Source organism: Acinonyx jubatus, chromosome B2 (genome assembly GCF_027475565.1).
Source record: "Acinonyx jubatus isolate Ajub_Pintada_27869175 chromosome B2, VMU_Ajub_asm_v1.0, whole genome shotgun sequence".
Taxonomy (NCBI): Eukaryota; Metazoa; Chordata; class Mammalia; order Carnivora; family Felidae; genus Acinonyx; species Acinonyx jubatus.
In genome coordinates, this window is record NC_069385.1 from 98,802,963 (window position 1) to 98,817,680 (window position 14,718).

The 14,718-nt window shown below is 36.3% G+C and overlaps 1 protein-coding gene across 11 annotated transcripts in view; it reads right to left on the minus strand.

Moving 5' to 3' along the window:
* Positions 1 to 14,718, minus strand: part of MLIP (muscular LMNA interacting protein) — a 144,130-nt gene that overhangs the window by 97,120 nt on the left and 32,292 nt on the right. For all 11 annotated transcript variants that reach the window (XM_053222673.1, XM_053222682.1, XM_053222678.1 and 8 more), the window contains one exon: positions 3,975 to 4,046. In XM_053222673.1, the coding sequence (XP_053078648.1) occupies positions 3,975 to 4,046 (72 nt within the window). The remainder of the gene's footprint in view (positions 1 to 3,974; positions 4,047 to 14,718) is intronic.

Here is a 14,718-nt window from a genome sequence, read left to right on the forward strand (position 1 = left end):
TGCATACTATTTTATTTTGTGGAAATACTCCTTTCTTCATCTTTCCTTTTCTTAATATATTTTCAGAATAAAAATAAAAAGCCATTAATTAGAATACTAACATGAGTCCTTCAGTTTAATTTTAACTTTTTACCTATTGCTATCAGGCTCAGATGAGAAGAAGAAAAATTAGTCAATAAGAAAGACCTTTGACACTCTCTGAACAGAACAATAGTACACATAACAAGACGAAATAGTAATGTATAAAGTTGTTTCCTCTATTATATTGTTGAATATATCGTAATAAGGTTCATGGACAGTCACAAATGTAAGCTGATCTGATTACTTTGTTCCTGCTTTGTAATCACTTGTATTTCATCCTTATCTCAGTCTTGGAGAAGATGATTATTGGCAGGAGATGAAGCCAGAGACTCTGAAGCTAACACGTTAAAATATGTCTTACATTTATCTCTTCTTATAAAGCCTTAGTTAAGCTAAAAATGCTTTCTTCCTAAATGTTCACGAGGAGAAAAATGATAGAATACAGAATAAGCTATAAATTTAAGTTTTGATGCAGACAATAAATTACAAAACAGAAATACCAGAAACCTCAGGTCCGCTGCCAACAAAATGTACCCTTTTGAAAATTATGGGTTTCATCTAGGAGTGATTAAAGCTGAAACCAATCCAGTGATTCCATGAGAATTTAATATCTGATTGAAAGGGATGCCTGTATTTCAATGTGGAGAAAACCTTGCGTTTTAAAAAGATAGCATTATTTTTTAAAGTGATTCTGATTCCTCATTAATTATACCATATACTATGAAACAAAATGTGGTATAAAATATCAACCATGAGTTTAATCTGGTTAGGGGAGAGAATAATTGTTAAACTGAATTAAATACATTGGCTCTATCTTTAAGGCATTCCACCGCGTAAATCCTAACAGAATACTATAATGGGACTGCAGCACCCTTCCTTTTGTGGTACTCTGTGTGATAGTAAAGGGATCTCAGAAAATATTCCAAAGTGTTAATCCTTCCCAAAATAGATGAGTTTCTGCTAAGTATAGTCTTAATTTTCCTACTCAATTCAGAAATAAGTCCCTTTGATTTTAACTGCATAGAAAGAGTTCTATTATATAAACAGATGGATAAAAAGACCTACATTATCAGATTTATTTATTTTTTTTTAATTTTTTTAATGTCTATTTTTGAGAGAGACAGAGTGTGAGTGGGGGAGGGGCAGAGAGAGAAAGGGAGACACAGACTCTCAAACAGGCTCCAGGTTCTGAGCGGTCAGCACAGAACCGGATGTGGAGCTGGAACTCAAAAGGAGATCATGACTTAGGCTGAAGCTGGATGCTTAACCAACTAAGCCACCCAGGTGACCCCCGGATTTTTTTTTTCTTAAAGCTACAGAACATGAAAGGAGCACCATAATATCATTCAAGAAATATTAGTGAAAATGGAAATAAATGCTGATAAAATATAAAGATAAGACTTTTGTTATTTAAAAATTCTTACAAATTAAAATTCCTCATTAAGGAACACACGTCATGGAAAAGCCAACAATAAATAAATTAAATTATACAAAGGCTCTAAAGAAAAAACAGACATATGCCAAGTTTCATGACCTTTGAACAATTCAAGTATTTATGGTCCAAAACCAACTTATCTTAGCCAAAAGACAATTACCCACACTAGTGTTTCTACACTAGTGTTTCAATTCTCCCTAGAAAAACACTATTTTTAATTAGACATCATGACATTTATATTCTGTTGTGCTAAAAAATAAAAAATAAAAATATGCTTCCTAAAAGAGTAGGTCTTTTGGGGAGTGAGGGTGGGGGAGAGGGAAAAACGGGTGATGGACCTTGAGGAGGGCACTTGTTAGGATGAGCACTGGGTGTTGTATGTAAGTGATGAACCCCAGGAATCTACCCCCAAAACCAGGAGAACACTTTACACACTGTATATTAGCCAATTTGACAATAAATTATAAAATTTAAAAATTAAATAAATAAATAAATTTTGACTTAAAAATAAATGAAGAAAAATATTATGAAATATAGACTTCTATTTTAAAATGGTATTGCAGTTCTGTTTCATTAAAAAGAATAAATTATGTAGACAATATCCTTAAACATAAATACATACATAAATAAAACACAAAACCTCTCCTATATGAAACTGCATCAGGCTCGATACATAGTGATGCCACAGTACACATTTATGGAATGGGTTTGTGATGAAATTGGAAATTAAACTAATGGTTTTTCATTTTTAATGACCAACTAATAGGTTATAACCTCTAAAATCCATTTAATTGGAAGAAAAGAGAGATGGTAGACAGAGATTCTGGAACCAATAATGATATCCAGCCTTATCTTAACAAAAGTCTTCCAAGAAGAAGTAACTGTTATTTCTCTAAACAGAAAATGGATACAGTGGTAGCACACAGGTACGGGAGAATGTGCTAGGCTAGGTAAGACAAGTATGATGGAGGGACACCGACAGGTGTCTATTCTCTTTGCCTGGCCAGCTGCTGGGAGGAGAGTTTCTCCCATTTCTGTGGAGGGAGACACTGTGACCAGATTTCAGGAACTGTCCATCTAAAATGGGCAGAGGGTCTGCGGTGAGAAAATATTGCCGCTATGACTCAACGTGACAACCCAGGACAATAGGATAAGGGACAACTGGCAAAAGTATCACCTCCTGCATCCTCCTGAGCCTCCTAAAGTCACTGTTTTAGGCCCATCTCATCTTTTCATGAGCTAAGAAAGGTAGAGATTCAGAAGAGAAGCTGGAGAAAACGTTGCAGATCTCTCTGCAGCCCAACAACTCCTCAACCCCCTAGTTGAAAGCATTCAGACATATAGAGCATAGACTCTGGGCCACACGTGGATAATTGGGAATTAGCTCTCAGAGATATATGACAGCAGAGGTGCTGCCCACCAATGCCCACCTATACGCTACAAAGCATCTCCCACTAACAGTTACTACATTTTAGACAAGAGATCATGCAAAGATTTTATTTCCCAGATCATACTGACATAACAAGAAAGTATATTCATAAATCAGTGGTCAAAATACCACCTGGTTGGCAAGCATTAACATTTTGACAAATGATAATAACAGTATTTGAAATACTATAATTACACCGAAGAAAATAGGCTTAATGCACTGAGAGGTAAATTGCTTAAATAAATATCATAAAAGTAACATGGAATGAATAATTTCATACACTTGGTAATTGATTTCACTTCCATTCTGATATAATCCTCCATGTGGCTTTCATTTGAGCATATGTAATGTGCTTATTAAACAAGAGGCTTTAATTTAATTTACCTACTGAAGCAGGAGCCTGTAATTTTATAATTAGTGACTTTTAATAGCAAAGCAAAAATGCCCTAAAGGCATGTGAAAGCAGCTGGGTCACTAGAAGTGATCTCAATCCTCCCTCCCGTTCATGGAAGGAGGACCAATGGCTGGTGAGAATGGACAAAGAGGTTTAGCCCATGCCGGGATCAAAGCCGTTACGTTGGATACTCAGCTAATACATTTGCACCCTATGGAAGCCACTACTAGTGACCAAGTCTTGACCAAGTCGCCCACATGTAACCCCATTTTACCTCCACTCTTTTGATCAATGTGAAAAGAGGTGGAAGCTCTTAAATACAACAATCACTTAAAATTCCAAAGGACAGGGATGTATCAAAATCTGCATCAGGTTTTCCATGACTGCTTTACAATGAACTGGACAATTCTGGGCTCATATTTAGCCTCTGGTGATAAATTCTGGGCTCATATTTAGCAGCTGGTGATAAAGCAATGATGTGTCAAATTCTATTCACCAAGATGCTTTCATCATGTCACCCTAAACTAAGAGCAAATTTTAGTAAAAGCAGAACTTTAAAACAGACATTTTTAGAACATATAACAAAACTGACACTAGAAACATAAAATTCCCTCTGCTTTTGAACCAACACTGACCTTCTGTTCCAAAAGCAATGTGTTTGTAGGGATTGCTGCAAAAGCCTTGTAGCTTGACTTGGTCTTGTATTGCTAGAATGAGTAACCAGAAAGCAAGAGTAGAGATGAAAAGAGGGAAGAATAGAACATAAGTTTAGACTAGTGCTACCAAGTTAAATGACAGGTTATCAAATGAAGAAAACAGTTATTACAACTTGTTTTTGACAGAAAACAAATTAGCTTACCATGTTAATATTTTATTAGAATGAGAAAAAAAGAAACATCACGGTAAAATATCAGCCTAGGGATTATAGGCAATTATGTGCTATACAGTTTCAGAACTTAAAAACATCCATTTCTGCAAAGTTATATATAAATATCTCATGAGCAGTGTGCCCCTCATAGTCTATAAATGTGAGTGGGCTTTTTTTTCCTTGATCCTCAAAGGAAATTGGTTCTTTTTTATAGTGCCATAATTAACAAACATTCTTCCAACAAATTTAATCGAACTCTTGATACATTCTCTTGCATCATTCATAAAAACAAGGGTCAGAAGACATAAAATTTACCATCAGTGTTTATTAAGTAGCATATTGTAAATAGAGGTAATATCAGCAATTTAATTCCATAATGAAAAAGCTAGAAGGCCAAACTTCTGATCATAAATTCACCTTTTTATTTTTTTTTATTAAAAAAAAATTTTAATCTTTTTTTCATTTTTGAGAAAGAAACAGTGTGAGCAGGGAAGGAGCAGAGAGAGAGGGAAACACAGAATCCAAAGCAGGCTCCAGGCCCCGAGCCATCAGCACAGAGCCCAACACGGGGCTCGAACCCACAAACTGTGAGATCATGACCTGAGCTGAAGTTGGACGCTCAACCAACTGAGCCATTCAGGTGCCCCATAAATTCACCTTCTTAAACTTCATCATCTCCTGCTTTTTCTAATACAATTATATTAATGAATCAAATGCTAAAACATCCTGAGCTTTTAATAAAACTCAGAGTAATATAGTTTGGGAGTATTTGAGAGAGAGGGTAGAGTATGAGGAAGTTGTATGCATCAGGATACTATGCATAATCAAAAGCCCAGTTTTGATATTGCTCTGGGTTCCAAGCTGCTTAACTAAGTTCAAGGCTCCTATCACTTCAAAAGCCCCTGTCTCAGGCAGCTTCCCCAGAGGGCCCAGACCCAGCTAGAAATTGGCACACAGCCCTAAGCTGTCTTAGTCCCCTGGAAAGCAGACCACAGGATCTACAGAAGAAGACATGATAATCAAATAAAATAAAACCTGTGAGTTTTATAGATATAATTGAAGTAATCTTCCATTAAAATAGTGTGAGGAAGGTAAGAGGCTGGCACATTCATTTTCCTTATAAAGAGGGTGAAGTAGAGAAAAATCAAAATGCCAGACTTGGAGGAAAAAAGTCTCAGGGCCCTTCAAGCCCTGGTCTCTATACTGACCTTGCACTGCTATAATCTACATAGGACATATTTTGGATAAGAACTGAAAATGAAATGCCATCTCTTTGTGTAGAATAATAGCTGGCACTTATTACTAGGCAAATTAATTTTACATTTACTTTTACAGAAGCCCTATAACTACAGAACCATTAGGGAAAGGAGGCATAGTGTGGCTAAGTGACTTGCCTAAGATAGACAGTCCGTAAAGAACAGAAACAGGTATGGAACTCAGGCCTTTTTGCCTCCTTTAGAAGATATATTTGCTTCCTCTAGAAGATAACATTCTCTCTCAAAGTATACCTAAGCAGACAAGTAATACATAACATTATATCATTAATACTCCATGATGGTTTTATGAATACATAACTCTAATAATAGTTGTAATAATAATAATAATAATAATAATAGCTAATAATCACTATGAGCCAGGTACCATTCTAAAAGCTTTATGTGTATTATCTCTTTTAATTATCACAACCAAGCTATTAGGTAGATTATATTATATCCAGTTTATATATGGAAACTAAAGTACACAGATGTTAAGTAAGTTATTTAAGGTCACTAGGTAGTAAGTCATAGCTGGGATTTGGATGCAGGCACACTAGTCAACAATTGTGCAATTATCTACCATATGCCCTTGCCTCTCATTGCAGGACACACAATAATTTACAATGTTTGTTCTTCTATCCCCAAATGCCCTAAAGTATATAGTTGGACAAGCCTTTACAAAGAGATATATTGTTATCACACACATAATGCCACCGAATCTTAGAATTAGATGTGATCTTGAGGGTAATCTGGCTTAACACCCTCATCTAAGACATGTATCTCTTTGATCAATCCTCTGTTCAGCTACCACATGAACACTTGTCTATCTCCCAAGACAACATGTTTAGGCCTCATTGTTGGAATTGGTACAAAATTCTCCCTTATACTGAGCCAGATGTACTTCCTGCTACCTTACTCCATTGGTCCTTTCTCCCCACCTTAGAATGATGACATATGTGAAGAGCTCCCTTCTGCATGAGAGTAGTAATGCTGTTTCCTCCAACCCATCCTCACTGATCCTCAGTTGAAGATTTCACTATCCTCATCACTTTCTTCTGTCAACATTCCTTTACATTTTGAAAATGTGTGCACTTAGCGAGATGTATTTTTAACACAAAATAGAATATAATCATCACCTCCATGACATCTATTGATAATAAACTCAGTTAATACAATGAAGATGATAGTAACTGGAACTGTCTCCTTGCTTTTGTCATAAGTGAAGAATATACATACAGGAGAGTGAAGTTGGAGTCATTTCATATTGTTGGATCACACTGAGTATGCTACCACCTAAAATCCCTAATCCTTTCATCTTTTTTGTTTAACATTTGTTGAAATTAAACTCCATCCTGCAGTTATGTTATTCTTCTCTAGATCCCAAAATAGTACTTCAGGCATTATCTCTATCCCATTTCATCTGATCGGTTTTGGTTTGTTATTGTAAACTATGAAGATAAGAATTTTTATAATTATTTCATCAACCATTTTGTTAGGCATGTCATTTTTATTCATTCAAGTCATATACCAAGGATCAGGACCTCTTGCCTCCTGGGTTCTACCAACCTGGTGGACATCAATCTATCCTGTAAATCTATTTGGATATGGCAGTTCAACTAATGGATTCATTCAACAAAATATTAATGATTATCTACTTTGTGACTTATATTGCTCTAAGTACTACAGATTCAGCAGTGAACAAAACTTTCAAAGCCTTTGCTCTCTAGAGCTTAACACTAAGCTTACACCCAAAGAGACAAACCATAAGCCAAGAAACAAGAAAGCAAAAGAAATATCCTAGCGAGATAAGTAATAACACAGAAAATTAAAATAGGATAATGGCACAGAAAGTAACATGCAGGATGCTTTAGATTGGGCACTCAGAACAAATCTGAGTTTGGAGATGTCATTACACTTCACATATCTCTCTTTATTCATGATATAGCAAAAAAAAATCACAAAAGCTAGAATTTGGAAGGCAATCCAACAGACATCTGTTGATTGAAAAAAATGTCTGACTTTCAGTCATAACTGCTTCTGTAAACAATCACAAACTAAGAATATAGGCAATCATTTTCAGAATTTACCTTCCTCTTTTTTGTGATAAATAGAACATATGGCTCGTTTCTTTTTCTGGCAAATCTCTTATCTCCCATCATTTACAATAGAAGTAGAAATTTGGTTTGTTTGAGATACAGTTTATCTAAACCAGGAGATAGGAACTTAGAGCATATAGATATTTCCTTCTAGTTCCCATCTGTGGGGTTTTATGTGTGCCTAAGACATATGTAGTCTTTCCTTTTCAGTCTGAAAATCATTCTTGTTGCCATTAGAGATACTTTTTGGGTTCACCATATTTCTTCAGGTTTCTCTTAACAATATTCTAATTTGGAATATAGTTTTTCTTTAGCACTCCAAGTCTTCCAGGTGTTAAATTAAATTCACTGGTTCCCTTTCCTTGGTTTAAAATTACAAATTTCTCTAGTCAAGGTAAATATAACTTGAATAGTAAGTTGTAGTAATACCGGCTGGAATCACTATCAGCTAATCGTAGAAAGTAGAACTGACCAGCCTGACCCTGAATCCAGAAAACATTCAGTGATACCTATTGTATCTCTCCAATTTGTAATCTATGTTTTTGGTCAACATTCAATAAATATTTCTTAAATATCTACCACATAAAGGGGCAGAGTAAAGTTTAGGTTTAGAAAAGGAAATGGTATTTTACCCTAGAAGTTTTTTCAGAGCTAATCCTATTTATAAATTCTATTTATCCTAGATAATTACAACATAAATCCCAGGTATGAAAGTGAGAACAGCAAAAACACACCTTTCCCCTTCAGAAAATATTTCTCACCATTATCACATCCACTATTATTGATGGCTAAAATTCCACCACAGGCTCCAGTAGTAAGGACCCATGAGATTTCAAAGCAAACTATATTAGTTGCCTTGAGAATTAGAAATTTGAACTCATGGTTACACTTTAAGTATAGGTGAAGGGCAGAACCTCAGATTACATGAACAAGAGAGAATCCTGAACAAAAGAGCTTCCCTACCACCAGGGCCAACTTCTCTTTCCTGAAGCATCCACAAGTATAAATGAGAGCATCATCATTCTAATTTTTTTTTAATTTTTTAATGTTTATTTGTTTTTGAGAGAGAGAGAGAGAGAGAAAGAAAGAATGAGTGGGGGAAGGGCAGAGAGGGAGGGAGACACAGAATCCAAAGTAGGCTCCAGGCTCCAGGCTCCAAGCTCTCAGCACATAGTCAGACATGGGGCTTGAACACAGAAACCGAACTGTGAGATCATGACCTGAGCAGAAGTTAGACACTCAACCTACTGAGTCACCCAGGCACTCCAAGAGAGCCCTTCCTGCTCATCAGTGACCATGCATGTACTGCCTGAGTCAGAATCTCCCTGAGACAAAAGCTTAACCCAAGCCCTGATCCAATTGCCCAGAGACCTCCCTTACATCTGGATTACTGGCAGAGTATAATCTCTATGATGATCCTGAGAACTGAAGCAGTGGGGAAGGGGTGGCAGGGCAGGGAGAGGGAGAAATTTCCTTGAACAACTCTCTTCCCAGTAGCGGTCTCCATGGCTGATTTATCTGTCTGTGTTTCTAGTACTCTAAATATGCAATATGTTATTGTATTACAATATTTTGCCATCCCTATTAGCCTGATAGGTCTTTTAGAGAAGATATTTTATACAATTTCCAATATCGTATACCAACCTGGCAAAGAACAGATATTCAGCACATATTTGTTGACCTAACCTGAAGTATTTTATTGAAAATTACAGAAAGATTCAGAGGACATGAAAAAACAAAATTTTAGTTCCTCATCTACTGTTCAAGTCTTAGATAGCCTGGCTGATTAGAGACCCTCTTCCCACTTCAAAGTATGCCCTGAAGGCATTTCTAATATATTAAATTGTCAAAGTCCTTCAATGAAACAAAGTTTCAGGATTTGAACTCTTGACCTTGAATCCCTATTTTATTTGTTTTTATTTTTATTTTTTAATGTTTGTTTTTGACAGAGACAGCATGAGTGGGGGAGGGGCAGAGAGACAGGGAGACACAGCATCTAAAACAGGCTCCAGGTCTTAAGCTGTCAACACAGAACCTGATGCAGGGCTTGAACTCCAGACCAGCAAGATCATGACCTAGGCCTAAGTGGGACACTTAACCCACTGAGCCAGCCAGACACTCCATCCCTATGTTTTTTAATACCTTGCTTTAGTTAAACTGCACAAGTCCCTCCCTGAATTAAAATGAAAAAATTCCTCGAGGGATAAAAAAGGTTTTTGTCAATTACTGACACTTGAGTGTGAATCACTGCTAAGCACAATTAACAAAGGCTAGCTGGAGAGAAACAAAGGGAATGGGACCCAGAATTGGTTAGTACAGAAATGTAAGTGACACATAGCAGGGATGGGAGAATCATAGAAAATCTAGAATCTCCACAAAGGCACCAAGAATTCTGTAGAAGAGGTGAAGTAAAGAGGTGGAGGAGGAACAAAAGGAGAAAAGCAAACAAGAAGATACATATACCTAGTTTCAGCTGTTCTATCATTTCACCTATGATTGTGAAGGTTTGTTACCCTACCTACAAAATATATACGGATACATCATCTTCACCTTCACTGCTAGAACCTCACCAGAGCCATCATTGTCGCTTGCCTGGATTGTTCCAACAGACCCCTAAATTCTCCTTCCTTCAGCTTTCACCCTCTTACAGCCTATTCTTAACACGGCCTCAAGATAGACAAGATTGTGCCAATTATCTACTCAAAACCCTCTGATGGCTTCTTACTCAAATTAAAAATCAGTGACTAAGAAGTGGCACACAAGACCTCACAGGACCCAGCTCGCAGTTACATGTCCCTCTGACAATCTCAACCTCCTTATACTAACTCCACTCCTACCTTTGTACCTGCCAAGCACTCTCTGGCATCAGGTATTTTTCCTGGCTATACTCTCTTAAGGAGCATCACCCCCTTCAATGTCACCTTCCCAAAGGAACCTGTCATGACCGCCAGTATAAATTTGTGACACTACCCCATACCCTGCTATACTTTTCTCCATACCGTGTATGACTAACACACAAGAAAATTTACTTATGGCAGTCAGGGAGGTGGAAGTGGTAATTGCTGACTGTTTCTCTTCTGCCCAAGACCTTTCTGTGAGCAAGCATTTTTGCAATTTTATTTGCTGCAACATCCTCCTGACTTTGTAACGTGTCTTGAACATAATAAGCACTCAATGCACATCGATTGCTTGAACCAGATTGACCATTTTAGCTCATGGGGGTACATTCCATATTGCTCATGTCTCAGATTACATGTGGATCAGCAGAAATGGAGACAGTCACATGGAGACTATTGTCACCAAGTTTTCAGGGTGATGTAATCGGAAATGTTTTGATGTCTTCAAGGAATGAGGTTTATAAATAAAACACCAACTATAAAAGGTCATGAAACATTTAAAAGCTCCCAATTGATCCCTAAACTATGTGTCCAAATAGCTGTAAGGCCAAGACAGGCACATCACTGGAGCTCTCATAGTCAGAAAAGAGCTTCAAACCATCTTCAGTAAGTGGCGAGATGTTTAAAGTTTTGAGGTAAGGGCCTCAAATCCCCTTAGGGAACACCATGCTAACTCCCTAGGAGAAAAATTTAAATTAGGTTATAAATGAAGGCCAAATTTATTGGGAACCCAAATACAACTCCGGGAATTAATTTTATGATATTCCCTTTCCCAAGGGGCAGAAACGTCTCAAACAATATAGATGTTAATCAAAGAGTGGACTGAACAACATCCAGAGAGATGCTCATCCTGTCTAGGACCATGATTATAATGTGAATTAATATTTTAAAACTGTATCTGAAATTAAAGTATATCAATTATACCATACTAATGTAAACAGATTCAGAACCTTAAGATTCTATCTATAAAAAAGAAATATCAAGCATGCTTTATATCTGAAATTAGCTCAGTATCCTCTAGCTGTTCCATTCTATTTCAATATCAAAGGACAGTAGGGCCCACACTTTGAACTAATACCCTTCAAGCATTCATGTTTTAATTTGATGGCCATTTGTATTCCAGGACCTCTTTCCTTTTGGGATCTGGCGCTGAGTGAAGCTGATCTAAATCTGAAGCTCTTTGACTTCAAAGAGAGCCCTGTGCTTGGATTAGCACCACAGTGGAAGGAACAAGACAAGAAACAATCCATAGGAGCATATGAGTTCTTTGATATCCCAAAGCTTTTGTCTGTTTCCTCTTATCAATCTATAAAATAATCTTAGCAATTCAAGCAAAACTAGTCAAACATCAAAGGAAACTGGGATAAGATTTATCTATTCCAGCATCCATTTTAATGAATTTTTTATACTCAAGTTACAAATCCTGCAAATAATAGTTTGCAATTAAAAAAAAAAAAAAGGTAGGCTGATTTTTACCTGGAGAGATAAGAGCAAGAAGCAAGGAAGAAATAAATATAACTAAGAACAGCATGTCTCAGGGAGCAACTATTCTTTGCAGAAGTTATCATGAATTTTGCCCATTATAAGAAACATTTTTTGTTCAATAAAAAGGGTAAAAATAGATAAATTATCATGATTCCTCATATTTTTCATGTTCAGCAAATTTATCATGCACTTCTATAAGCATGATGTTTTTAACTTAGGAATTAAAACTAAAAATAAAGCAAATGTTGAAAATTCTTTAATATTGGGAACAGTAAGTGAGCTGTGGGAGAACGGATCTTCAACAAACTTGATCTTAGGACAAAAAAGAACTTGACTTGATCAAAAGCCCTCTGGGCTCACCCTTTTCCAACTCTCCAAAAAAAACAAGACAAAACGTGAACTAAGCAGAATAAACCACAAAGAGAAACACTCAGAAGAAGCCTCTCAAGTAAAATCACTTTTCACAAAGGTAATGGATAATTTAAATATATTGGCAGTATGGTTTAAGAAATAATTGTTAATAAATTCAGGAGACAGTACTGTTTACATCACCAGGTTGTTTTTAATATATCACAAATGAATTCCATAGTCACACAAATGTATTTTTAGATAATCACCAGGTCATTTTACCTCAAATAAATAAGAAGTTTTGATTCAGAATTATAGAAAATGTTAGATTTTTCTCCATCCCATTTGCTTTGAAAATGTAAAATACAAGGACTAAATAATTTCTAAAAATACATTTTTTAATGTTTTGGGGGTTGGGTTTTTGTGTGATTTTTTTTTACTATTTATTTTTGAAAGACAGAGACAGAGTACAAGCAGGGGAAGGGCGGAGATAGAGGGAGACACAGAATCTGAAGCAGGTTCCAGGCTCTAAGCTGGAGCACAGAGCCAGACGTGGGGCTTGAACTCATGAAGATCATGACCTCAGCTGGAGCCAGAAACTTAACTGACTGAGCCACCAGGAGCCCTAAAAATACATTTTTAAATGACCCAAACATTATAGAAATTTATAATTCTGATGATTCCATAATGATGATTTCCTTCATGAGAATTATTAAATCAGGCTAAAATGATTATTAATAGGAGTTATTGCTTTGTGTTTGGTATATAATATGAAGAACATAGTACTACCAACCTCATATTGTCATAAAAGTTAACTGACATAATTGTTTCCAATTTTTTTTAATGTTTATTCTTTTTTGAGAGATAGAGAGAGACAAAGCATGAGTGAGGGAGGGGCAGAGAGAAAGAGACAGACACAGAATCCGAAACAGGCTCCAGGCTCTGAGCTATCAGCACAGAACCCGACATGGGGCTTGAACTCACAAGCCATGAAATCATGACCTGAGCCGAAGTTGGATGCTCAACAGACTGAGCCACCCAGGTGCCCCTGACATAATCTTTTCTAATTAATTTTTAACTGTTTTGTATATTTTATATATAGAAATTTTATATACAGAAAGCATGTGGTAGCTCTTAAAATAATTATTATTACAATTGTCACTGTTTAATAATAAGCCCAATCTTCCTATGTCTTCACATAAATTCCTCTGGGTTCATCTTCTGTATATTTGGTCAGGTTATTTACTATTTCTGAAATGCCAGCTCCTTCCCTCCTCATTAAGCTAAATCCTAAACATTTCCCACAGGCCTGCCATTTGTTATAAGTTCCCTCACTAACCATACCCCATAATAATCGTTCTATTACATTGAATTCAGTGACAAATTGTATATAATATGTACTATACTATATTAATATTACCTTATACTTGTTTTCTAGTTTTATTATGGATTTAATAACTCTATATAGCTTCTCCACATCATGTATCTGTATATATTCTTCTGCTGAATAAAATTTCTTTTTTAAGGACAAAGAATTATCTCTTACTTTTCTTAAAACACACATACACACAAACACACATCCCCAAAAAAGCTAGTATGGTGGTAGGCATACAGCAGAAGTTTTATGCATGTTTGTTACGTTGAATTGTACCACAACATCATTAATACGATAGATTGGACGTGATAGGATTTGACTTGAGGATTGTTTTATCTTTCCCATCTTAAGTTCATCATTCAAACAATGACAGAGTTGAACACAGTCTCCACGGAATTTGGAAGTTCTCGAACTGCTACCTGATTGCACTGCCGTAAAAATTGTAGTCCCCCCCCCCATACAGGCACTTCAGAATTTCATTTGAGTCATACAACAATCCAGTTCTGGTTCTATACGATCCACATCCTAAGTACTTGAGAATAGTTGGGAAGCTGGTATGCTCTAGAGCAGAGTTGCCCTTCTACCAGGAAAAATGAACTCTATGAATTACATCTTCATATGTTTCCCTTCTCGTATTAAAACAAATGCCAGTCTTCAGAGTATAGGTTTTTTTAATAAGTTTTTTCATTTGAATAAGGTTGACACACAATGTCACATTAGTGTCAGGTGTACAATATGGTGTCTGAACATCTCTATCTGTTATGCTACACCTACCACGTGTCACCAGCTACCATCTGTCACCAAAAAACACTGTAACAACACTGTGGACTATATTCCCTATGTTGTTCCTTTCATTCTCATAATCTACTCATTCTATAACTGGAAGCCTGTATCTCACCCATTTCACCCAACCTCCTCCCCACTTCCCTCTGACAACCATCACTTTGTTCTCTGTATTTACAAGTCTGATTCTTCTTTTTAATTTATTTTGTCATTTCTTTTGCTTTTTAGATTCTACATATGAGTGAAATAATTTGGTATTTCTCTTTCTCAG